The 25,309-nt window shown below is 45.3% G+C and overlaps 1 protein-coding gene across 1 annotated transcript in view; it reads left to right on the top strand.

Moving 5' to 3' along the window:
* SLC7A8 (solute carrier family 7 member 8) overlaps positions 1–22,999 on the top strand; it is a 51,728-nt gene extending 28,729 nt beyond the window's left edge. The window contains exons 4-11 of the mRNA XM_007951188.2: positions 9,997–10,122; positions 11,701–11,854; positions 12,671–12,794; positions 14,552–14,655; positions 18,608–18,704; positions 20,487–20,636; positions 22,109–22,286; positions 22,836–22,999. Coding sequence (XP_007949379.1) covers positions 9,997–10,122; positions 11,701–11,854; positions 12,671–12,794; positions 14,552–14,655; positions 18,608–18,704; positions 20,487–20,636; positions 22,109–22,286; positions 22,836–22,999 — 1,097 coding nt within the window. The remainder of the gene's footprint in view (positions 1–9,996; positions 10,123–11,700; positions 11,855–12,670; positions 12,795–14,551; positions 14,656–18,607; positions 18,705–20,486; positions 20,637–22,108; positions 22,287–22,835) is intronic.
* Positions 23,000–25,309: the final 2,310 nt, after the last annotated feature.

Here is a 25,309-nt window from a genome sequence, read left to right as displayed (position 1 = left end):
ACCAATGAACCCCCTACCCCAACCCCGAGACCTCTCAAACCTCTCTGAGGAAGAGAGATGGCTCAGCCTGGCCTGTGCCCTCGGGCAGAACTGGAACCTTTATCAGAGCCTCAGGTTGTGTGCCTTAGAACTCAAACAGGTTGGTATTTTCTTTGCCTATCAGTGCCTTTTGGCAGCTGGCACTGGTTACCTCCAAGATCTGGAAACAGCTAAGGTCAGACAGGCCAAGCTGAAGCAGCTTTTCCACATTTAGAAACTCGTGCCCAGTTCCTTCCAAGAGTGGGGCATCGGCCAAGGAGGCTGGTGCAGCCTATCCCAGAGCTGATAGTTGCCACACCCCTCCCTCCCCCACCCCCAGGCTGGGCACAAACCACAGTTCCCGCGTGGGCATCTGGAGGGCTAGTTGGAGGGGCATCGTCTCACCTATTTGCTCCAGCTCCCGGAAGGAGGGAATCAGGGGGAGCTGGTGCGAGCATGGCAGAGGCAGAGAAGTACACGCCCCAGCAAAAGATGAGACAGAAACCAACCCTTGTGGCAACTCTGTGACCCAGGTGAAATTTACGGCTATTGCAGAGGGTGGGGTGTGCCATTCCCAAAAGGTACTTATTTTGAAGTTCTGGAGAGGAACAGCGTGTTCTAATTTCTACAAAATGTCATCACAAGCTTCTCTTTTCAGCAGCTGTCTCCTCAGTACATGTCATCTTTTTTTTCCTCTGATCTAGCCATCTAGCCTTCTCTCTCTAGTCTGCTTCTTCTCTCAAGCCCTTTTTCTCACTCATGTTGGTTTGTATTGCTCCTCCCCTTCCTTACTTCATGCTGTTGGCTCTCCTACTCACTCTTTCCTTGTCTTCATCATCTGTCTTTATGGACTTTGGCAAGCCTACACATTTTTTTCTCCCCTCTACTGCCTGTTTTCACTTATCTAAAAAGATGAGGAGGACAGATCTTTTCTTAAAGGAAAACAAGTGTTTCCAAGCAGTCTTCATCCCATTCCTAAAAATGTTTGAGGTAATAAGATTAAGAAATCCAAATGGAGTTTCCAGAGTTCAGAAGGAACTTGGGATGATGACATCGACAAGGGGGCCAGTGGGAGGGGAGCTTAAGGCAAGGAAACCAGTCTGCATGGGGAAATGTCTAAACCCTTGACTACTAAATGAAAGGCTACCAGTTCCAGCTCACCCAGTGGTGCCATAAAAGAAAGGTCTGATGATCTGCTTCGATGAAGATTAACCAAAACCAAAACGAAACTCACTGCCGTGGAGTTGGATCTGACTCACAGCAACCCCTCCTTGGGTTTCCGAGGCGGTATCACTATGCAAGTAGATTGCCAATCTTCCTTCCGAAGAGTGGCTGGTGGATTTGAACTCCCAGCCTTCTGGTTAGCAGCCAAATGCCTTAGGCACTATGCCACCAGAGCTCCCCTATAAAGATTACAGCTAAGAAAATTCTATGGAGCAGATCTGTGTAACACATAGGGTCACCATGAGTCAGAATAGACTTGATAGCAATGAATTTAATGTCCTCAAGTTCTGGTGGTGCAGTACCTAAGGCATTTAACTGCTAACCAGAAGGCTGGCAGTTCAAACCCACCAGCCACTCCTCAGAAAGAAGATTGGGCGATCTGCTTCTGTAGATATACCAAAATACCACCAAACTCACAGCTGTCGAGTCAAATCTGACTCATAGTAACTCCTCCTTGGGTTTCTGAGGCGGTATCACTACGGAAGTAGATTTCCCAACCTTCCTTCCAAGGAGTGGATGGTGGGTTTGAACCGCTAACCTTCTGGTTAGCAGTCAAATACCTTAGGCATTACACCCAAGGAGGGGTCACTATGAGTTGAAGTCAACTCTATGGCAGTGAGTTTGGTTTTGGTCTTGTCTTAGTCTGGAAGCTCTGCTGAAACCTGTCCATCATGGATGACCAACCTGGTATTTGAAATACCAGTGGCATAGCCTCCAGCATCATAGCAACACATAGGCCACAACAGTATGACACACTGACAGACAAGTGGTGGATTTATTCCGTAGGACAGCGCAATAGCTCCTATGCACTATCTCTAGTGTTTTCTACATAAATATATCTATCTATACATCCTCCATTCAGTAAGCATTAGTGTGACGTGTTACAGGATCTCAATGCCACATTGGCCAACAGGGCATTGTTCATGGTGGTGTGTGCCCTGCTGGCTGCTGGAAGCACAGGGAGGTTTCAGTCTCCGCTGGGCAGCAGCAGCGCTCCCTGGCTTTCTGCAGAGCATCGTTTCCTAGCAACTGGAGGAGTTTGATTCATACAGGTTGGTGTAATTGTGACTTTGTAGAGGGAAACCAAAGTATAGGGACTTGCTTACTGGCCCCAAAGCCTCCTACTCAATCCTTATGATGTGACCCCACACTTCCATATAAATTGGGTTGAAGGACCCCAGGGCAGACCATTTGTGAAGGAGCATCTTCCTGAGAAAAATGTGAAGCAGATGAGAAGTTGAGAAGAAGGGTCAAAGGTAGAGGAGAAAGCAGCAAAGGAGTAACAACACAGTTGTGCATGATATGGCTTGCTGTGTGATACTGACTCTCCAAACCATCCTCCATCCCAGCCTCAGTTTTGCCTCCAGTTGTCAGCATGATCCTGAGAAAAATCATGTCCTCTTTTCAAGTTCCAGTTTCTCAGTATCTATGAATAATAAAAATAGCCACTTAACATTTTATATAGCAAATATACAGATTACAAAGCATCCTCATGGGATGATTTTATAGATAGATGATTTTACACAACTCCATTTTATAGATAGAGAAAGGAAGGTACAGAGAAGTTAACTGATGTATCCAGGCTCCTTGAGAACAAGTGACTAAGCTGGAGAGGACAGACATTAGGGCCACGGAGGCCCCTTCAAATTCTAAGCTTCTGTGAGCAGTCTGCTGAGTCCCTCTGAAGAAGCCATCTCAGCCTCCCCCAATTCTTCCCACTTCACTCCTTACACAAGCTACTCCAAACTCTGCTTGCTTGTTCTCCACTGAAGAAAGACACAAAAAACCCATATAACCCTTCATCACCAGACATTGTTGTTGTTGTTGTTATGTGCCGTCGAGTCGGCCCCGACTCATAGCGACCCCTCCTTGGGTTTCCGAGGCAGTATCACTACGGAAGTAGGATTGCTGAGGATAAGATCATAGCCCTACCTCTGTGATGGTTATGGGGACTTAAAACTACCACCCCCCAGACCTCTCCCTAATCCATCCATAAAACTTTCTGAATAAAGATATATTTGTTTGTTTATGCTAATGATTCATTGATACTCTATTTCAACAGGAGCCAAAGAGATTAATTTTTAAATTCCTCCTTTAAACTATAAAAAAAACCAAAAAACAAACCCATTGCCATCAAGTCGATTCCAACTCATAGTGACCCTGTAGGACAGAGTAGAACTGCCCTCATAGAGCTTCCAAGGCTAGAAATCTTTACAGAAGCAGATTGGCACATCTTTCTCCTGTGGACTGGCTGGTGGGTTCAAACTGCCAATTTTATCATTAGCAGCCAAGCACACTGTACCACCAGGCGCCTTTTTTAACTTATGTTCTATAATAATTTAAGGTAAATGTTCCCCAAAATTGTGTTTCTATTCTTCCCCTCCAAAATTCACAATCCCTTAATCTCATGCCTCACGTTCTACTAAGTCAGGTTGGGTTAACTCAGCCTACAAATTTCACAGACCAGGCAATCTACTACGAGGTAGTAAACAGTGTGACTATCTTTTCACTCTCCTTCTTCAGGGATGAACTCAGACTGAAGATTCTTTTTTTGTTGTTTTTTTCCCCAAATTGAAGACTCTTCAGTTCTCTTGCTTTTCATTTTGACGTCCTTTTCAGCCTTTGACCTTAGCCTCTCAGTAAAATTAGGAGACCAACAAAATTAAGAGACAAAGAACAAAAAAATCATCTGTTAACCTCTTGGTTGTAACTCTTAACCCTATGTTTGTATGTGTATGTGGGTCTGAAGTTGTATGAAACATGGAGGAAACTGGAGGATCGCTTAGAGTTAGATGAAGGATGGATATTATGAATGTCTTTTGCCCTGAATTTCTCTAAAAGAAATAGAAGAGAAGAAAAGCACAGTTAGAGTTATTATAGGGCAAGCCTGTTTGCTACTATATTTATTGAATTACCAAGTGAAGGACGAGGAAGTGGTGACACTCTAGCTGTAGGAGGCTGGGCTTGTTTAAGAGTCAGGATGCTATCCTGGGGTACAGGAATTGGCCACAGAGGTCACCACACTGGTGACCTCCATTTCTAGAGAGCTCCACAATTTCTTTCAGCTCTTCGACCACCTGATTTCTTGCAAGAACTATGAACAGATAGTTCACAGTCCTAGTGTGTGCTGTCTAGTTGCTCTTTAAAAGCTTTTCTGTTTACGGGTATGTCCCCTGCTTTCTAGACTTTTTGCACAGCTTTTGGTTGCACAGCATTGGTCTTTTTGCACCACATTTTGGCCCTGTGTTAGTTTCCTAAGGCTGCTGTAACAAATGACCACAAACTTAGTGGTTTAAAACAACACAATTTTAATTGTCTTACAGTTCTGAACGTGAGAAGTCCTAAAATCAAGGGATCAACAAAGCTACATTCTTTCTGGAGGCTCTAGGAGAGAATTATTTTCTTGCCTTTTCTAGTAGAGACCACCTGTTTCCCTTGATTGTGACCCCTTCCTCCCTCTTCAGAGCCAGCACATAGCATCTTCAATTCAATCTCTTTCTCTGTGTGTGTGCCCCTCCGTCTCTGTCTCTGTCTGTCTGTCTCTCTCTGTCTCTCATATGTGCTTTTGTCAGTCTCATATCCTTTGCAAACTGACCCTCCTGCTTCTCTCTTATAAAGACCTTTGTGATTACCTTGAGTCCACAGGGTGACTCATGATAATCTCCCCATTTTTAAGAACTCTGGTAGCATAGTGGCTAAGGCACTTGACTGCTAACCAGAAGGCAGGCGGTTCAAACCCACCAGCAACTCCTCGGAAGGAAGGTTGGGCAATCCTACTTCTGTAGTGATACTGCCTCGGAAACCCAAGGAGGGGTCACTATGAGTCGGGCCGACTCGACGGCAAACAACAACAACAACAATTTGATCACATCTGCAAAATTCCCTTTGCCTCTTAAAGTAAGATGTTAACATCCTTGGAGGGCTATTATTCTGCCAAACCTAGGCCCCATGAGACCTGATATCATCGTCAGAGGAGGAAGTGAAGGAGAGTTTTCTGTGACCAGGGCTCAGAGTCTGAGGGGCTGGAATGGGGCTGGAGCTGCCTTCTCCACAGGGAGCAGTAGTTAGCCCACCCCTTCCATAATGGCAAATTCCAGTCTGCCCTGGGATAGGCTCTGAACCTCTGCCTATCTGGCAGCTGTCCCACAGGCAGAAAACATTGAGCCCACCTCTATTACTTGGCAGTTGGGAGGCCCTTGAGTTTGATATGTTCTGAATTTCCCTCCTACAGCCTACTTTGTACTTTATATCTCCCCTATTACCTTGATTAGGAGCTCTGGTGGTGTAGTGCACAAGGCATCTGACTGCTAACCAGAAGGCTGACAGTTCAAACCCACCAGCCACTCATCAGAAGGAAGATTGGTCAATCTACTCACGTAGTGATACTGCCTTGGAAACCCAAGGAGGGGTCACTATGAGTCAGATCCGACTTGATAGCAATGAGTTTGGGTTTTTTGCTTTATTAGCTTGATTAGGGAGCTCGGTTGGTTCAGTGCCTAAGGCACTTGACTGCTAACCAGAAGTTTGGTGGTTCAAACCCCCCAATCACTCCAAGGAAGGAAGAGTGGACAATCTACTTCTGTAAAAATTTACCACCTCGGAAACCCAAAGGGGGTCGCTGTGAGTCAGAATCAACTCGATGGCAGTGAGTTTGTTTTTTTGGCTTATTACCTTGATTGATTAAATTTTTCAGCATTGGAGGATCAAGTAACAAACCCATGACTTAAGCATGTTTTTAAAGTCTCATCTTCTTGGTAGGTAGTCTTTTCATCTTTTTTATCCAGGAAAGAGAAAGGCAGTCAAAGAGAAAATGTCTAAGAAATGCAAATAAGCCTGGGATTCTGTAAGGCCTAGAGAATAAGCAGCCACCTACCATGGGCAGATTACAATGTATGAAACAAGAGTCACATGCTTTTTCATTCCTTTTTGTCCAACTGGGCCAAAATTATTAAATTCTCCATGTTGCTAAGGTTACTTCCTCCTGTATAGGAGGTATCTCTGAGTCCCCTGGGCTGAGTTAGCTCCCAGCATGGATGTGGGATTCCTCCCATGACTATGTCTGCCATTATCACATTGTTTTGTAGTCATCCCTTAGCTCACCCATCTCCCCTATTATACTGACAACTTCCTGAGGACAGAAACTGTGCCTTATTTCTCACTCCCCACCTACCAGAGTGCTGAGCATACCATATGCCCTTCATAGATTATGGTTGAATGGACAGGTGGGTGGGTGGGTAGGTGGATGGGTGGAGGGATGCGTGGATGGGTGAATGGTTGGATGGATGAAAACCCTCACATTTCAAGGTGCAGTGGCTCCTATATCTACATGTAGCTTCCCTGAGGTCACTGTATCTCAAGCATGCAAAATTCGAAGTCTAGCTGAGAAGGGAGAGGGGACGGAGTTGTCAGCAACAGAAAAGGGCACTGGGTGGCAGATGGGCAGAGGCAGAATGCCTGAACAGGGCAGGGACCTGGCAAGTACCATGAAAGTGTTGCCTTCAATTGCTGACCTTTCCTCTCTGGATGGAGGCTCAGGTTTCAGCCTGCTGTGAGGGGAGCTGTCCTGTGATACCAGGAGACTGAAAGTGCCCTCTTTTCCCTTCGTCACATGCTGTGATCACCCAGCTGCAGGGTGAAAGGGCAGACCTGGGGCCTGCAGCCATTGTTCCAAGGGGATTAGGTGTCACAATCAGCCTGCTTCCCCACCTCATTCTCAGAATTTCTCTTCTTATATCTTAAAGATCCCTGTAAAGGTAGAAGGTTAAATATTAGTCAAGGCCTGTATTCTTATGAAGTTGTAGAGATAAGGTCAGGCAGGATACAAGACACCCATTGCAAATTTATTTGTCCCTGTCCTGCAAATATTTGTGATCACCCCCAGGAATACCAGGAAGCTGACAGTTTAAAGGAGTCTTTCTGTGGACCTTGACAAGGTCAGTGTGTAAAGGAGATGGTTTTCTGCCTTGGGGCCATGGAGAGATGGTCACATTCCTTTGTCTGCTTGGGGGAAAAGGCATTTCTTTGAGTTTCCTGTTCTGCCATTATTTTCATCCAGTCACTTTTTTTTTTCATTTCCCTTCCCTACTCTTCGCCTCCTCTTGATGGAGGATAATTTTCTTCTCGGAGATCATGATCCAGTTCCTTATTCTGTAATCCTTACCTATGCCTGAGCCACATGGGTTTTGTTTTCTATTCATCATGCTGTTCATAAATCAATCTCCTTTATCCTTCAGTCTTTTTGCTTGTATGTGTCTGCTTGAATTCCTGGGTATGTAGGGCCCAATCTTGAACCCAGATGCTTCATGGCCCTGGGGAGAAGTTGAGATCATGGACGCAGTTGTTTAGAGGACTTTGGTTGGATTGTCACCAGGCACATGATCCTGAAATCCTTACTGAATTGAGTAAGATAAACCAAATGTTCATTGGGATGTCTCAGTTCATCTGGAACATTCTAGTATTTACAAAATGTTCTCTCTGTTCGGGTATTTAAATCCTTCCTCTGACAACATGTTTTGATTCTCTTTATATGACACCATCTTGGATAACAGCTCCTCCACAAGAAGTTTCTATCTTGAAGTCAAGCTTCATGCTGTTCTTCTATCTCTGTTAAGCCATCTGAGGATTTTGTCTCTTTTTGTTGAGATACCTGGGAAGCCCAGGGAGATAGGTGTGCTTTGTGGAATGTGAAGACTGAGATAAAAAATGAGGGCTAATGAACTGTGGCATTTTTTTACTCATTTATTAAATATTTGTTGAGCACCTACTATATGCAGGAGCTCTGCTAGCATAATGCCTAAGGCACTTGACTGCTAACCAGAAGGCTGGCGGTTCAAACCCACCAGCCACTCCTCGGAAGGAAGATAGGGCAATCTACCGTAGTGATAACTGCCTCGGAAACCCAAGGAGGGGTCGCTATGAGTTGGGTCCGACTGGACGGCACAAAACAACAACAACTACTACTACTACTACTACTATATGCAGGCACCAACGATATGCCCTAGAATTAAAAACGTGAAAGAGACACAGACCTTGCCCTTCTAATCTACCGGGGGGGGGGGGTGGAGAAACATTATTATAATACAAAGATGTAAGTGTCAAAATTAGATATAAACAAAATGGCCGGGGAGTAGAGAAGAGAGAGACCCTTTGTTCCTTGTCTGTAAACCATGGCTGGTATATCTTACCTTGCAGGCACATTGTCAGGAATAAGTTAGATGACAAAACTCTCAGAACAGCAGACATTTGAGCTGGATCTTGAAAGATGAGAAGGAGTTTGCCTGGTGGAAATGGTGCAGGGAGGAAGGTTATATAGATGGATAATAATGTTAGGACCTTCCTACCCTACTGAAATGTTCTCAGAATCAAGGAAGGTTGGAAAAATACTTGGAAAGTAAAAGCACAGTTTAAGGATAAGGAATTGATATAACTTTATCTCCCCTTCAAGTGAAGTCAGAGCCCAGGTTTGGCTTGAGGAGACAGAAGTAGTGTCATATCTTTACATGTATGACTTATACCTTAGTGGGCTTGCTGGTTACTGTTTTAGGAAAAGAAGAAATAGGAAGATTTTTATTTTTCCCTTCTATTCTCAAGTCCTTCATAATGTCAGGAAATTGAGAGTCCCATTTCTGCAGTACAGGGCTCCCGTGGGCTGCTTAGGAAATGTGGCAGTACAACAGAGAGATCCCCTCCTCCTGGCACTCAGCCTCTGAGCTGTCATCCAGTCATTTGAGGTCTCATTTTATTGGGATCTCTGTGGGAATCCTGTGACTGTTAAGTAAGGAGGTAAAGTTATCGACTCAATAGCAATAAGTTTTTTTTTTTTTATTTTTGTACTATCAAAGAAGATTTATGGATGGATGGCCAATAAGCACCTGAAAAGTTAGGGAAATACAAATAAAAATGACAGTGAAATACCACTACACATCTATTAGGATAGCCAATATAAGTGTTCATAGCAGTGTTATTCATGATAGCCAAAAATTGGAAGCAAACCCAAATGCCTACCAACTGATGAATGAAACAACAAATGGATGCATTCATATAATGGAATGCTACTTAACAATAAAAAAAGACCAAACTACCAATTATGCAAAAACATGGGTAAATCACAAAAGAATTATGTTTGGTGAAGGAAGCCAGACACAAAGGCATGAGGGAGCCCAAGAAGCACAAGAGAACTTTTTGGAGTGTCAGAAATGTTCTATATATTGAACGTGGTAGTGATTAATTAAAAGATTAGATACGTTTGTCAAATCTCATCAAACTACACTTAAAAAGAATTTTTCTGTGCATAAATTATACTTTTATAAATCTAACTTTGAAAAAGAAAAAAAAATTCACCCAGACCTCTGCATCCCAAAATCAGGCTCAGGAAAGTGACACCCAGAATCCCACCAGCTTTTCAGGGCTCCCTTGAACATGTAATGGCTTGAAGACAAAGAGTGCACTCCTACCCTGATCAGACGCTGATTTTTTTCACCGGAGCCAGTGCCCACATTTCTGTGCCTACTTCTGGCTTCCGGCCCTGGGCAGGGCATGCTCTAACCAAGCTCTAATTTGGGGCACGTAATCCCTATTTGTAACCCATTAACCTAGCCAAAGTTTCTGGTCACTGGGGCTGAGCTTGTGAGTTGTTTGGCTCACCTCTTATAATCCCATCATCAGGAGCAGGGAGCATTTCTGCTTCTGGGCAGTGGTGTCAAGCAGCCTCATTATGGCCACTGAAGGGGATCTTGGGGAATCTTATCATTTCAGTGCTCCTCACATGGGTCAACTGTTCCAGTGTACGATGGGCCACCCGGGTTCAAGACATCTTCACAGCTGGGAAACTCCTGGCCCTGGCCCTGATTATTGTCATGGGGGTGGTGCAGATATGCAAAGGTGAGTGTCATCAGAATAAGGCCCTGCCCCACTTTCTACCTCTTGCATATACACAACCCCTCACACTGTCTGTGGATGTGTGCACACCTTAAATTTCCTAACTCTGGCCTTGAATGACTTCTTTTCTTTGCCTGCTTGACAAAGGAGAAAGAAATAATTTTCCCTAGAGTGGTTGGAAGTAGGGAATGACTGACTAGTTTGCAGAGGTCAGTCCTCCCCTTCTCACCTTATAACTCCAGCACAGATAGGAATCTGGACTCCTGTTGCCCACTTGCCCCAACCCCAGGAAGATCCTTGCATTTTATATTGTATCTTGTCCATATCTTGAAATGGGGGACAGAAGAGCAGATTTTTATATGTTTCAAAATTACTCATGATCTCTACAAGAGAGAGCTCTACATTCTCTGGGCCCCTGCCAACATTCCCTGCTGGATTTGGTCCTTTCCAAGCCTGACTCTGTATTTGGTTTCCATGGGAGCCATGGCACCACTAGGCTCTTCCCAGTGTCACTGCCTCATGGAGAAAGTCAGATGACAAAAGAGGAGACCTCCTACCCACCCACATACCCTGAAGGCAGTGCAGGTGCCAGGATTTTTACTCTAGGAAGCCTAATTAAGTTTCTGCTCTATAATGTACATGATGATTATAAATCAGGTGGATTAAGTTTTTTTATTAGGTTATAATTTTTTCAGGAATTTAGATCTAAGAAAATCAAAGACAGTGAGTCCCTCTTAATCTGGTCTCAGTTCTTTGTCCTGGCCAATCTAATGCCATTATTTCCTTGTCCAGATGCTGACTTAGACAAATAAATAATTTATGGTCAGTCATTCTGTGTCTCATTACAACCTCAGTCTGTCAACAACCTTTCTTGAGGGCTTACTATGTGCAGGGCACTGTGCTAAAAGGTAGAAGGGCAATAGAATTGACAACAATAACTTTAAATAAATTTATTAATGAAAAAAGAAAAAGAGTTCTTTGCCAAAGAACCTCTATCCTCAGAGAATCTATATCCTGATAAGGGAAACAAAACACATACATACCTTAGAAAGAGATGGGAGGATACCTTCAAAGAAAGAAATGCAAGCTTTAACTAATACAGCATTACAGAAGCTTATGTTTGAGTGTTTGCTGTTTTTGATGCTTTGTTCACAAAAATGTGTAAACTTTGATGTCAGGGACAGTGATCAAGAGACTGCCAGTGACTTCAATCCTGTGTCTCCAAAGCCAAGCAAGCTCCTTCGACCAGTTGGCCTCCCAATGTACCTTACCCTCCTTGATGACCTCCCCTGGCCTTTCCTTCCAAGTAACTTTGCCTTTAAAAAAAGAACATTCAAAATTATGCTTTGACCCTGAATCCCCATTTGAACTCATGGTTAGCATGTTCTGGTAGGTTCTGGATCTGTAGTTCCCTGCTCTGTTTAGCCCTACTTCTCCAATATCCTGGGTTCATTGGAGGCAAGACAAGGAGCTGGTGTTCATCACCACAGGGAGGAGAGAGAGACAGGACTAGACAGGCCAGGGGCTCCCAGAGCCTCTGGCTTGTCTCTCTGAACAGCCTCCTGCCCATTGTGTCCACAGGAAAATACTTCTGGCTGGAGCCAAAGAACGCGTTTGAGAATTTCCAAGAGCCCGACATTGGCCTCGTTGCACTGGCTTTCCTTCAGGGCTCCTTTGCTTACGGAGGCTGGAATTTTCTTAATTACGTGACTGAGGAACTTGTTGATCCCTACAAGTGAGTTAAAATAGCCCAGCTCTTCCCCTTTTCCTTGAAGGACACAGCACCTGCTACTGGAAAGAGGGAGCAAATAGATGCCCACTGCCCAGTTCTCCCCACCCCACCCCCCACACCTCCCTCCTCTGTTCTGACCATGATCTGGTCTGTCCTGAAGAAAACAGATCCTTTCCAAGGGACTTAAAGCCATTTGCCATATACTCAGACATGAGGAGAAAATTGATCCAGTGTCTGTCCCAGAGCAAGTTAAAAGCTGAAAACTGTGCTGGGATAATCCCACTGCCTTAGAGAATGAAATGTGCCCAAGAGGCTTTGGGCATCTTACTCACCTGTCTCAAGATAGGCCAATCTTTGTGCCCTAAGACAAGGGGAAGAGGTGCATTGTGGAGATTCAGGTCAGGAAGAAATCAGCAGGTGTATATATATATATAATATATATATATATATATCCCCAATCCAAAATGGTTTCGTTTCCTTCAAATTATCCTGCCCGTGTTGTTGTTATTACATGCCGTCGAGTCAGACCCGACTCATAGCAACCCCACCTTGGGTTTCTGAGGCAGTATCACAGTAGATTGCCCCATCTTCCTTCCAAGGAGTGGCTGGTGGGTTTGAACCACCAATCTTCTGGTTAGCAGTCAAGTGCCTTAGGCACTACGCTACCAGAGCTCCTACTGAGACAAAATACAATTCCCAGGGAGAGAAAGTATCACTGAAGACTACAAGAAAGACAGAAGGCATTTCCAGGAGCCCACGGAGAAGCAAGTGGTCCCTGGGTATCAAGCATTCCCCTTCTCATCTCCTCTTCTTCTACAGGAACCTTCCCAGAGCCATCTACATCTCCATCCCACTGGTCACATTTGTGTATGTCTTTGCTAATATTGCTTATGTCACTGCAATGTCCCCTCAGGAGCTGCTGGCATCAAACGCAGTCGCTGTGGTAAGAAATCAAACTCCCAGACTCTCAAACCATGAATGTTATCGCAGACCTGCTTGCTTAGCCTCACTCACTTTCTTTGCTACATGGCCTTGTGACAGTATAAGTTGTTCTAATTTCCAGGGCAGAAATCACATACTGTCCTCACTGGGGCATCATCTAGTGCCCAGGAGCAAACTGATGCCTGGGTTGTACCTCGAACAGCTACAACAGCAGAATTGAGTAGTTGTGACAGAGACTATATGACCCACAGAGCTGAAAATATTTACTATTTGACTCTTCACAGAAAAACTTTGAACCAGTTGCCATCAGGTTGATTTTGACTGATGGCAACCCCATGTGTGTCCCAGTAGAACTATGATCCATGGGGTTTTCAACGGCTGGTTTTTCAGAAACAGATCATCAGGCCTTTCTTCTGAGGTGCTTTTGAGTGCACTCAAACCTCCAGCCTTTCGGTTAGTAGCCAAGCACATTAACTGTTCACACCACCCAGGGATTCCAGAAAAAGTTTGCCAGTCCCTTAAAATCTAATGCTTTTGTATAAAGGAGATAGGCTTCTCCTCAGAAAGACATAATCTTTCACAAGACATGCCATTTCTCTCTCTTTTTTCTCTTCCTCTGGAAAATGTGCAGTTTGACTCCTTCCCTCATCGTGGAAAAGTATGTGTGGGGAAACATTTAAAAATTATGTGTTTTGTGTTTTTTTGGGCAAAGAGATCATGCAGGTCCCATGGGTTGGGATCCTTGATATCTGTGAAAACCTGGGAACTGTATTGTAACCTCACTTGGCTTTAGGCTGAGCTTGACTTCACCTGCCAAACAGTGTCATCATTCATCTTATTTCTGAAAACTCTAAAGCAACAGGCTCTCCAGTTTCCCATGCAGCCTGATCCCATGACCAATAGCCTTCCCCAGTAGGACAGCTATTCTAAACACAACTTCTCCCCCCACCATTACTGTTTCCTGTCCCCACGATGTGCTGTAAATCAAGTGTATTCCTGGCTCTGAATATATAGAAAAGGCTGGTCACCTGACATTTTATGTCCCTCCAATATATGAACACTAGACTATACAGCCTTTTCTTTCTAGCTTAAATAGTGGCTTGATCTTACCATTTTTCCCAAAAGTCATCTCTTCAAACCCTCACAACCACCCTATGAATTAGGATTCATTGCTGTTCGATGAATGGGAAAACTGCAATTCAAAAGCATGACACTTGCTCAAAGTCTCACATTCCTACAGGAAGTACTAGGAATTGAATCCAGATCTGCCTTCCTCAAAACCCTGCAGAAATAGGGTGCTGGAGAAATAGTGTAATGTATGTGAGGCCTGGACACACACCACCTGAGTTTCAGGCCTGGCCCCTCCACTTTCTGGATGTGTATGTAGTCTGAGGCATGCTACTTAATCACTTTGTGCCTCAGTTTCCTCATCCCTAAAACAGAGATAATATAAGTTTATTATTATTATTACCACTGTACACTGTCTCTTACACTTAACTAACCCAAAATATTTTTTAATCCCCATTGTGCAGTTATCACGGTGGAAAGAGGTGGAGTATGAGGGGCCAGGGCACTGGAGAGAATCAGCAAGGGTAGAGACAGGAAAGAAGCATTCCCAACAGTCAAGTCCACACTGAGGAGTGGGGAGCCCAATGGCTGGTTGAGGAGAAAACAGCTAGTATGCCAGCCATTGCTTTGGGGAGGGGAGAGCTCTGCCTGAGTTGTAACCTCTCCTTCTATGCTTGTTTTCTCTCCCAGACTTTTGGAGAGAAGCTTCTGGGCGTCATGGCCTGGATCATGCCCATTTCTGTTGCCCTGTCCACATTTGGAGGTGTCAATGGATCTCTCTTTACCTCCTCCCGGTGAGTACTGCCTGGGTCCCTCCCCCACCAGGGGCCACTCTGCTGTGCACATTGTTCTGTCTATATGTGGGGGGTTGTCTCCGTCAGCAGGGACCTATGTAGGCACTTGAGTGGTGACCTTGCAGAAGGGTGTGTGCTCATGTGAAAGTCTGTGATGTCACTATGGATGCAGAAGGCTATGTACTGCGCATGTGGTTACTTATGATGTGTGTGACATGCAGGCCCTAGGTGCTTCACATTGCAAATGGAGCAGAGGACTGAGGAAGCCCCTAGCCTGGTACAATCCCAGGTCAGGGAGCTGTGGCTGGGAACAGGACAGTGCCTTGGCTGCAGTCCTAGAGCCTCCCTTTACACTCTCCTGGAAGCAGGCTGCTGCTGGCTAGAAAGGAACCCTACTCTGAGAGGAACCAGAAGGGAGACCTGTGTCTGGGGCCTCTGGATCTGGTCTCTCATGGGTGGGAAAGTTAGGAGACTAGATTGCAGGTTCATTAGAATATCTCTGCTTGCCCTTGAGGATACAGGACTCCTCCCTGCTCACCAGACAGGCAGCTGTGGGTGGCCTTTGCATGGCCTCTATGAGACTCAGGTGGAGCATGTGAAGCAAGGGGGTTGAGGAAGAGCCAAAAGAGAGCATTTGTCCAAAGAAATAGCCTGTCTTTCTGGCACAACTGCTCTCAAAACTCTCTGGGAAGCCAGAAGAATCCCTAGTTCCCACCTCCACACATCCAGAAATCTGGGCTCTTCTTGCTGTCCCCCCTTGCTGTCTCTTGTGTCTTGGGCTGAATGAATTTAAGAAAAGGTCAGAATGAGCTCTGAAGGCCAGCAGATGCCAGATGATTTCCATTGTTGTGATCCAAGGAGTCTTCCCTGAGTTCCAGTGAAATGACAGGGAAGTGCCATATTTTCAGGGCTCAGGACAGGATAGAGGCAAAGCAGGTGTCACCTGCACCCCAGGACCCTATGTTGCTCACCCATAGCAACCTCATGTGCATGTTACACAGGAGCAGTGCCACCAGGAGGCCCCAGCCAAGGGCGAGCAGTGGAAGACAGTGACCCATGAGGCTCTGGGATGGTGGAGGAGAGTGACTGGCTCCAGTCGCTTTAGAGTGGGGTTTGTCCCTCAGGCAGACCAAACAGCGGTCTGTGTGCATGGGTGTAGTCATGTGTGCATGCAGGAAATAGAGGTGCATGGTGTGCCCCACCTCTGGTTCAGAGGCACCACCTCCCCCACCCAGGCCTCCTCTGATCATATTCTCAGTTCCTTCTTCTTTTCCTTCCCTTCTTCCTCCTTCTCTTTTTTTCACTCTCACTCTTTTTTGTGTTTGGAGAAGAGTATGGAGAGGATGACCCTTCCTCAGAAGTAGAAGTGTGTATGGGTGTGTGTTATGCTTAATGTCATTGTCTCCTCTGTTGTCTGCCAGCAGGGCAAGAACTATCTCTTGTGAACTTGACACTTGCAAATGCTGTTGGACCAGACAATTATATTTGGCCCGGGCTGCACGGGGGGAGAAATGTGAATGTAGACCCTGGCTATATGCATGAGACTGGGGCTCACTGTGGCACATGAGGCTGCACGGTAGAGGGCCAACAGCATGAGTCAGGGGCAGGGATGCTGCATGGCTGCATGAGGCTAGTGGCACTGGCCTAGGTAGTTGATGGCAAATGCAAAAGAGTACCTGGGGCTACAATCAACTCCTACACTTCTGACTAGCTGCTGCTATTGGCCGCGCTCTCCACATACACAGATTACAAAGTAAGTGCTGATTCTCTTCCGAACCCCGGTGTGGGTGTGCTGATTCTGTGCCTTGCTGTCAGCATCACACCATCCCCTGCCTCTCATTCCTTAGGTGCTTCTTCTCCTACAAAACCCTAGGAAAAATAAAAAGTGGTCTAATTTGTACTAATATGTAAATGACTATGACAGTTTATAGTCTCTTCTTGTCTCTTGGGAGAGGCAAGGGGAAGAAAGACTGCTTTTTATGTTAAAATTCCTCTTTTTAGAAGTAACTTGTAGGCAGCAACATCTTGGTTGTGATATAGTTTTTACAAGATGTTATTGTTGAGGAAAATCCATAAAGGGTACATATAATCTCTCTGTGTTATTTCTTACAGCTGCATGTCAGTCTATAATTATCTCAAAATTTTTAAAAAATGTAAATTTGAAAACAATTTTTATTTTAATTATGTTTCCTGTCTATTTTAGAATCTTAAATTTTTACTATGAAATATAAGGAAGAAAATTAAGATTGTTGATAATCTCACCATCCAGAGATGACCAGTTGGTGCTTTCATGTATTGTTCTATATGCCTATAAATAATTTAAAAAGTAATTGGAAACATATTGTATGGAATCATACCCTTTTCTATCTTGCTTTTTTAATCTGATGCTATATTGTGGGCATGTTCTCAGGTATCAGATTTTTTTCAAAAACATCAGTCTGTAAAATATAGACTCTGGTGGCATAGTGCCTAAGGCATTTGACTGCTAACCAGAGGGCTGGTGTTTCAAACCCACCAGCCACTCCTCGGAAGGAAGATTAGGCAATCTACTTCCATAGAGACACCGCCTCGGAAACCCAAGGATGGGTCACAGTGAGTCTGATCCAACTCCTCAGCAGTGAGTTTGTTTGTTTAAAATGCTGACATATCATAATGTATTTAATCAAGCCCCACTTTTAGGCAGTTAGGTTCTTTTCTATTTATTTATTTATATTGTAGGTTGGATGAAAGTTTATAAAGCAAACTAATTTTCCATACAGCAGTTCATACACCTTTTGTTTCATGACATTGACTGCAATCCCCACAATGTCACAGCTCTCTTCCCACTTCTTCCCTGTAGTTACCTCTTCCTGTGTCCTTTCCTATGCATTCCTGCCCCCTGAGCTATCTATCTCCCTGTGCAGATACTGCCCTTCTGTTGTCCCATGATTGATCATTCTAAGGAGTGTATCTACCTGACATAAATGTTCACCCTGTATGCCTGTCTATTGTTTAGCTGGAACCCATGGGAGGGAGTTCAATTCCAGACCTGCAGGGTAACTAGGGGCCATAGTCTCAGGGGTCTCACCAGGCTCTATCAGACCAGTAAACCAGGTCATTTTTTTTATGATTTTGAGTTTTTGTTCCACATTGATTATTTTCATTTTTTATTATTATTATTATTATTATTATTATTATTATTATTATTATTATTATCATCATCATCAGAGTATCTTTCTATGTACCTCTTTGACCAAGTCTATTTATTTCTTGAGGATGGTTCTTGAGAGTAGAATAAATAGCTTGAAGGATATCATGTTTGGGTATACTTTATATACAAGAAAATATACAGATCTTGAATGTTTAGCTTGATGAGTTTTGACACTCTGTACATCCACATAACCATCACCCAAAACAAGATATAGAACATTTCCACCTATCCCCAAGTCCTCTCATGCCCCTTTCCATTCAACCTCACACCCCCATGGAGGCAACCACTTCTGGTTAGGATATGTGTTTTAAGTCTTTCAATATACAGTGCATACAATCCCAGTATATGAGAGAACTTGGCTCCCTTGAGACTGAGCGCATTTTTAAAGGGATTAAGACCTTGTGTAAAGGAGAGGAGCTGCCCTAGCTGTGCCTTCTAGGCTTTGTGAGCCACTTACGAGCAACAATAGAATAGTGTGCAAGCCAGATCCACTGAGACCATGTTCAGCATCTCCATGTACCTGGGATCCATCCACTAACCCTGTGGCTACCTTGGGTTTGCCTGCACCTGCATTTGTGAGCATGGGTCCTGTGACTAGTGGGCTGGAAAATGTGCACGTGAACATGGATACCTGGTTGGGGTGGGAGATGGCTCCAATGTGGAGCAGGAGGCGGGCATAAATGAAGGAGCCCAGGCATGGGAGGGAGTCCTCATGAGTGGTCCATGGGCTCTCCCAGGCTGACCTGCCTTTCTCTCTGCCAGGCTGTTCTTTGCTGGAGCCAGGGAAGGCCACCTTCCCATCGTGCTGGCCATGATCCACGTGAAGCGCTGCACTCCAATCCCAGCCCTGCTCTTCACAGTAAGGGCCCCTCCAACTGCCAGCCCTACCCACACCCTCCCTCCCACTCTTTGTACCTGCTCTGAACTGGGAGCTCAAACTTTCCACACATGCCCTTCCCACCCTCCTGATCTGCTACTAGGTTTCACTGGGTCTTAGATAATCTGGCAAATGATATGCATGCGCTTTACTAATGTCAGGAGTCCATGGCTAATGAACGTGGTTAACATGCTTGGCTGTTAATTGAAAGGCTGGAGGTCCACCCAGAGGCACCTCAGAAGACAGACCTGGCAATCTACTTCTGAAAACTCAGTCACTGAAAACCCTGTAGAGCACAGTTCTACTGTGCCACACCTAGGGTCACCATGAGTCGGAATTGGCAACTGGGTTTGTTATCCAAAAAAAGATCCTGAGTCCTGAAATACCTCAAGGCTCTCGGCCCAGCTCGTTTCCATTCCTCCATCCTGCTGAGGCAAAATGAAATGACTGCCTCAAGATTCTACAACCTCACAAAGAAATGTCTCTTCCCCCTTGCTCTCCTGTACACCTGGTTGATCACTGAGCACCCCTTCCCCTTCCCTGTCAATCTTGCCCAGGGAGGTCCTGCCAGTCTCAAGGACACCATCTCATTGAAACAAATTCAGTGTGTTAAGGGTACACCAATAGAAAAATCTTATTAAAAAGGAAGGTTGGTAAAGTGAAAATGGAGAAAAGAAAACATGAGATAGAGAAAGAATGGAGTGAAAATGACCCCAGAGTAGAATCATTCAGAGGAAACTAAAGGAAGGATCAAAGACATGTCCCCATTGGGGCTTTTAAGTTTGTTTGTTTCTGGACCCTGCATAAACATTGAAACTTATATTAGTTCACTGGTGAAGAAGTTAGAAACCAAGATCATAGGAGCTCTTGAGACTGAAGGGCATTGTACAACATTTGGAAAAATTTCAGAATGTTCAAATATGGGATGAAGGTCATCTTGATTGGTTAGTTGTAGAAGGTGGTTGGAGAAGGCCAGAGGGCTATAAACAGAGTTTGAGCCATCAGTGCAGTACTAGAATTGCAAGGCTGGTACAGCAAGAATCTGGCCTATTCAGGATTAAAATCTTCTCAGTTCTTCTCATCATCAGATCTCACAGGGGAATGGAACCTTTTATTGGCCTCACAAATTAGCAGAGGGACAGAACATGATTCCAAGAGAGTCACTGAGATAATTTTGAACTTGGAACATGGACTCTATTAAGAAAACTTCAGGGATGTCATGAGGTTTAAATGAGTTAATATTTGTAGAATGCTCAGAATAGAACTGGTACATACTAAGTACTGTATAACTGTTCAATTTAAAAAAGAAAAGGAAAATAAATTAGATGACTCCTCCAGGAAAGAGATGAGAGCAAGATTAAAGCCTAAATCTACAGTTAACGATCTTCCTTAAGGGATAAGAAAAAAAGAAATTAACTTGAGCTACACCCAAAAGAGAAATGTAGAGACCAGGGCTGATATACTGCCCTGTGATCAATCCAATTGTTTGTGACCAGTTTCCATTCTGATTGGCTGGTGCCAATGCCATACTAGTGGTTAAATATTTTATCACCCCTGGAATAAGAAAACACTTGCTAACAATGAGAGTGTTAGTGATGGCCTGGGTTGTTACTAGGGAAGGTGGTAAAGTCTCCGTTTTGAGTCATCTATAATAAAATGGCCTCATCTGGCTGGAGGCAGGAGAATGGCTACCTGATGTGTAAATACCTCCTTCCATCTCTGAATACCTTTCCAATCACTGATGAGCTTCTTCCACTCCTCCAGTGCCTGTCCACCCTGCTGATGCTGGTCACCAGCGACATGTACACACTCATTAACTATGTGGGCTTCATCAACTACCTCTTCTATGGGGTCACAATTGCTGGACAGATAGTCCTTCGCTGGAAGAAGCCTGACATCCCCCGCCCCATCAAGGTGAGAACCTCCCTTTGAGGTCCCCTCCTTCTCTACTGGCTCAGATTTTTAAGTCACTTCTGTTTCTGACTGCTGAACCTCAGATCATCAGCTCTCTGATGGTAGCAGACTCTTTGGGAAGCAAGACATGTGTAAATTGGGCAGCCATTTCTATTCTCCAGTGAGGGCAGGATGAGAAAAACCCACTGGGTGAATAACTTAAATTTTACTTTCATTATGTCATTCCTTTTTTCCCCGCCATTCTGAGTCTTAAAATCCAACTGATTTTCCAAGGCTCTCTGATCTCTCCAACATTTCTCCTGGCCTCTTTAGTCTGGTCAGTGTCCTCTCTGTCCTACCAGATAGCTGAGTGCAATTATGCTATGTCTCTCTCCCAGAATGAATTTCATCCTCTCATCTTCCTATCCAAATTCTAGCCATTTTCCAAATGGGCCTCAAGTAGCTCCTCCTCCTTGTTGCTTGCCACTACATTTCCGTGCTGCATAATCCCCTTTAATAAACTACTGTGGCCTTACACAGAGTAGGGTGCTCGGCGAACTTATTGATTGCTAAAATTAGTAACTTTGGGATAGGAATGGGTGGGAGAGTTTAGAACAAAACATGCTAGAGTGCTATGGGTTGTCCTGCAAGTTAAAAGAATAGAGAGTAATCCTGAGCCAATTTGAACAATCCTACTCTGGAAACGGCAGGAGACTAGATGCCTCTAGAAGATTCTTCCACCTGGAGAATGAAGGACTCTCCAGATCTCTCAGTTCTCTGCTGGCTCTTCCACTCCTGAGAAAAATTGCCAGATGGAAGAGGCATAAACTAACTTCACTCCTCACCACATGCACTGGGACCTTGGGAACTCTCTACATAGGGTTGACAAAAAGGGGTAAACTCGTGGAGTTGATGTTTCTTTTTGAAGTAAAGTCAAGGCCCTAGCTGCCTTATGCTATGCTGGGTTTCCTGATTTCTTGGGTCTTGGCAGGTTTGTTTTCTTAAATTGCTTGAGAGAAACATATTGGGGCTGATCATAGGGAAGGGCATGGACATTCGCCACATGGTGCCTAGAAATTGAGGAGAAGCAGAGAATCTGTCATTTTCTTCCTGCCCTTTCTACATGCTTCTGCTTCTCCACCCGAGGACCTCGGCAAGAATACACTCAAGTTTCTTAGTCTCCATGGGCTCCTGTGGCTGCCATAGGCACGTGACATGGATAATAAAGTCTTGTATGATCACATCCAGAAGGGAGGAAATGGACAGTGAGGATCATTCCCTCTCTAGTTCTCCCATCCTCTTTCTGTCCCACTGCCCAAGTTGAACATTTGCTGGCATAGTACCTTCCTATCAGGCTTGGGGTGTGAAGGAGCCACAGAACTGACTGAAACTTGCCTTCAAGGATGCTTCACTGTGGGTAAAGAGGAGGGAAGATGCCCTGATCCTGAGCCACAGGGTCCACCCAGCTAACAGTGCCTCTGCTCCAACTCTAGATCAACCTGTTCTTCCCCATCATCTACTTGCTGTTCTGGGCCTTCCTGCTGGTCTTCAGCCTATGGTCAGAGCCAGTGGTGTGTGGCATCGGCTTGGCCATCATGCTGACAGGTGTACCCGTCTATTTCCTCGGTGTTTACTGGCAACACAAGCCCAAGTGTTTCAATGACTTCATTGGTGAGTTGTTGAAGGTTCTGGGTGGCTAGAGGGGCTCCTGCTCTGGAATAGAGTGATCAATGGTCTTCAGGAGAGGCCCACCAGGATTAGGAGGTCTAGGTTCATCTTAATTTGAGTCTAAAGAGCTCTGGAGAAGGAGCCAGTAGCAGGAAAAGGCAGGTGCCTTCCCAAAGCCCTCTGAGAAGAGAAGAGTTGACATTTCTATGCCAGCCTTAGATCTGTAAGAAGAGGCAACCAGTTAGCCATCCTGCAGTAGCAGTCCTGGGCTAGATGGAGGCCAATGTAGACTCTGGAATCAGTGCTTAATGGGTGTAGGGAAGGTAAAAGACTAGGGCCTTCATAAGTAAAGGGGTGTCCATAGAAACAGGCTACCCAAAAGACTCAGAGGGCAGGTAAGGTGGCCATCCCTTAAAGAGAGTCTTCTAAAGACACTGGCTATGTGCTGAGGCAAAAGCTGGGGCAAGAGAGATGGGAAAGGCCACAGCCTAGCTGGTGGGGTTGGAGGGACACTCAGCATTGACCCGGTTCCTGTCTGTTCTCCTCTTGCAGAGTTGCTAACTCTGGTGAGCCAAAAGATGTGTGTGGTCGTATACCCCATGGGGGAGGAGGGCTCGCAAGCAGAGGAGATGAGTGAGATGGAAGAGCAGCAGCAGCCCATGTATTATCCCACTCCCTCCAAGGAGAAGGACTTAGAGGAGCAGCCCCAGGCCTGAGGACCACCACATGTCTCCAGATGCTCCTCCCTCCTTTATCCCACTTTCTGCCCTACTTCCCTGTCTGGGGTCCGTCCCCCCCCCCCAACACACATACACATATACTCTTCTGTCAGACAGGGCCAGGTCCTGGATATGGGTGGTGAGAAATTGTAAACAAAGACACTGGCATTTATACCCAAAGAAGCAGCCTCTCACTCCCGGGTCCCCACACCAGGGCTGCCCATACTATGAGCTGTTAGAGGGGAGTAGAGTTGCCAAAAGCGTCCTAGAGAGCCCTCCCTTCCGGGCACATGCCCTCAGTGGCCTCCTCAGGAACCTGAGTTCAGTAGTGCCTTCCCTCCCCATTCCTGAGCCCAAGGGAAGGCCTCAGCTCAGAGAGGAGTGACAGCAATAGTGAGCTGGTTGGGGAGGGGCAGACTCAAGCAAATATGTCACCATTAAAGGTCAGCTGGAGAGACCTGGGGCCCAAGAAATCAGAGGGGATGCTTCCCTCTGCCCACTTCCCAACCCCGTTCCCCCCGCTTCTTCTACCCACCCACCCCAGCCTGGGATCTGTCCAGACTACAGTTACTTTCAAGACACCACCTTTCTACTGAGCTAAGGACCAAGGAAAAGTAGAACTTCCCCCTGCCCTAACTGTTCGCCAGGCTTATGGAACATTTAGGGAAAGGCTCAGCTTGTAGAAACCCAGCCCTGCCCCTGCCTCCTGCATCCTGCCTCCAACTTGGTGCCAAAGCTTCCTGAAGCCAGAAAGCTTCTTCTTTTCCATGTAGTGGCCATTTATCCCCTAATGACAAAATAGTTCAGCTCTTCCTCCCACCCCACTCCAGGGGAAGGAGATGTTACCCTATTATCTTTGCAGCTATGCCCCCAACAGACCCACAGACCCAGTGCTGCCAGCCACCCCAATCATCCCCAAGACCTTCATGCCTGAACTTGGAGCCAAATCAGCCTTAAGTCACCTCCCATCCAAGAACTGAGCCTAAAAATACTCCCTTATTTCTAACCCTCAGGACAGATCTGATATTAAATGCCTTTGGGTGGGGGTGGGGGTGGGGGCTTGCCATTCCATAACCATAGAGCCTGTTTGGGGAGAGAGTTTTCTGAAGTCCATTTCCTCTCCCCTCCTCCAGTTCAGATAATCCCTTTTTCCTTTCCAGTCTCACCCTCCTATCTTTGGACAGCCTCCCTGTCCTATCTTTGGACAGCCTCCAGGGCAAGATGATAAGACAGTGGCAGATAGGACTTTGGAGACCCTGAGAAGACTCCTCTTCAGAAAGCCCCCCATCACTGTTCCTAGGCAGATCCGGTACTTGGGCTTCTGGTGGTCCTGCAGGCAGACACTGCCTTTTCCTGTGCTCCTGGGACCGGTTAACCTCCCCACTCACTCCTCTTATGCTAAGGATACAGGATTCTTTTATCCCAAAGCAGGGTTCCCATTGACTCCCCATTCCATCTGCTTAAACTGGAATACCCAACAAGCCCTTTTGGCCTGTGTCAGATCTCCCAGCTTCCCTTCAGCTTGCCTGCTTAATTATTGATGAAGTGCCAAGTTTGGTCTGAGTTATGGCCCCTTCTGAGTAGACAGCAGGCAGGCTGGAGTTGGCCCTGGAGGGTCAGGAGACCATACCCTTATTCCCTCTCTTCTCATTCCTCCAACCTCCTCCCCTCCCTCAATTATTGTTTGTTTTTAAAAAGTGGATGCCTTACTTTTTGGATAAATATTTTTGAAGCTAGTATTTCTATTTCCTTTGGATTTTTTTTAATGTAAACTTGTTTTGGGGAGGTAGGGTTAGTTAGAACCTGGATAATGATCTTCTATCTTTGAGTTGGTTTGGGTTTTAGGGTTCTGTTTGTTTTGTGGAGGTTTTGTTTTGTTTTTTTCTTTTGATGTAATAAAATTTTTAATGGAAATAAAGGTATTTGGTGGTGCTGATACTTGAATGGCTTCCAGAGACACCGTCACCAGACATTTTCTCTTTCAGTCAGGAAATCTTTGGTTGCCAAGTTCCTTCTAGGATAGCATTCCTAAAGACTCACACTCCATAACTTTGAACTGTTCCTTCTGGGGGACAAGAATGCTCTTGTGTCAGAGCATTCAAATAGCTACCTCACATTTTGAATCAAAAACACTCTTTTATTTCTTCTGTGGAGTCACAAAGCATCATTAAGTTCTTGCTTTATGTACTGTAGTGAGAGCCTGCAAACCAGCTGGGAAGAAGAATTTATTGCTACCTAAGGTGGCCGACTCGACGGCACATAACAACAACAACAACAACAACAAGGTGGTAATGTGGGTAGAGATGG

Source organism: Orycteropus afer, unplaced genomic scaffold, assembly GCF_000298275.1.
Source record: "Orycteropus afer afer isolate SDZICR_OR568_19922 unplaced genomic scaffold, OryAfe1.0 scaffold00292, whole genome shotgun sequence".
NCBI lineage: Eukaryota > Metazoa > Chordata > Mammalia > Tubulidentata > Orycteropodidae > Orycteropus > Orycteropus afer.
This window is presented reverse-complemented; position numbering and strand designations above follow the sequence as displayed.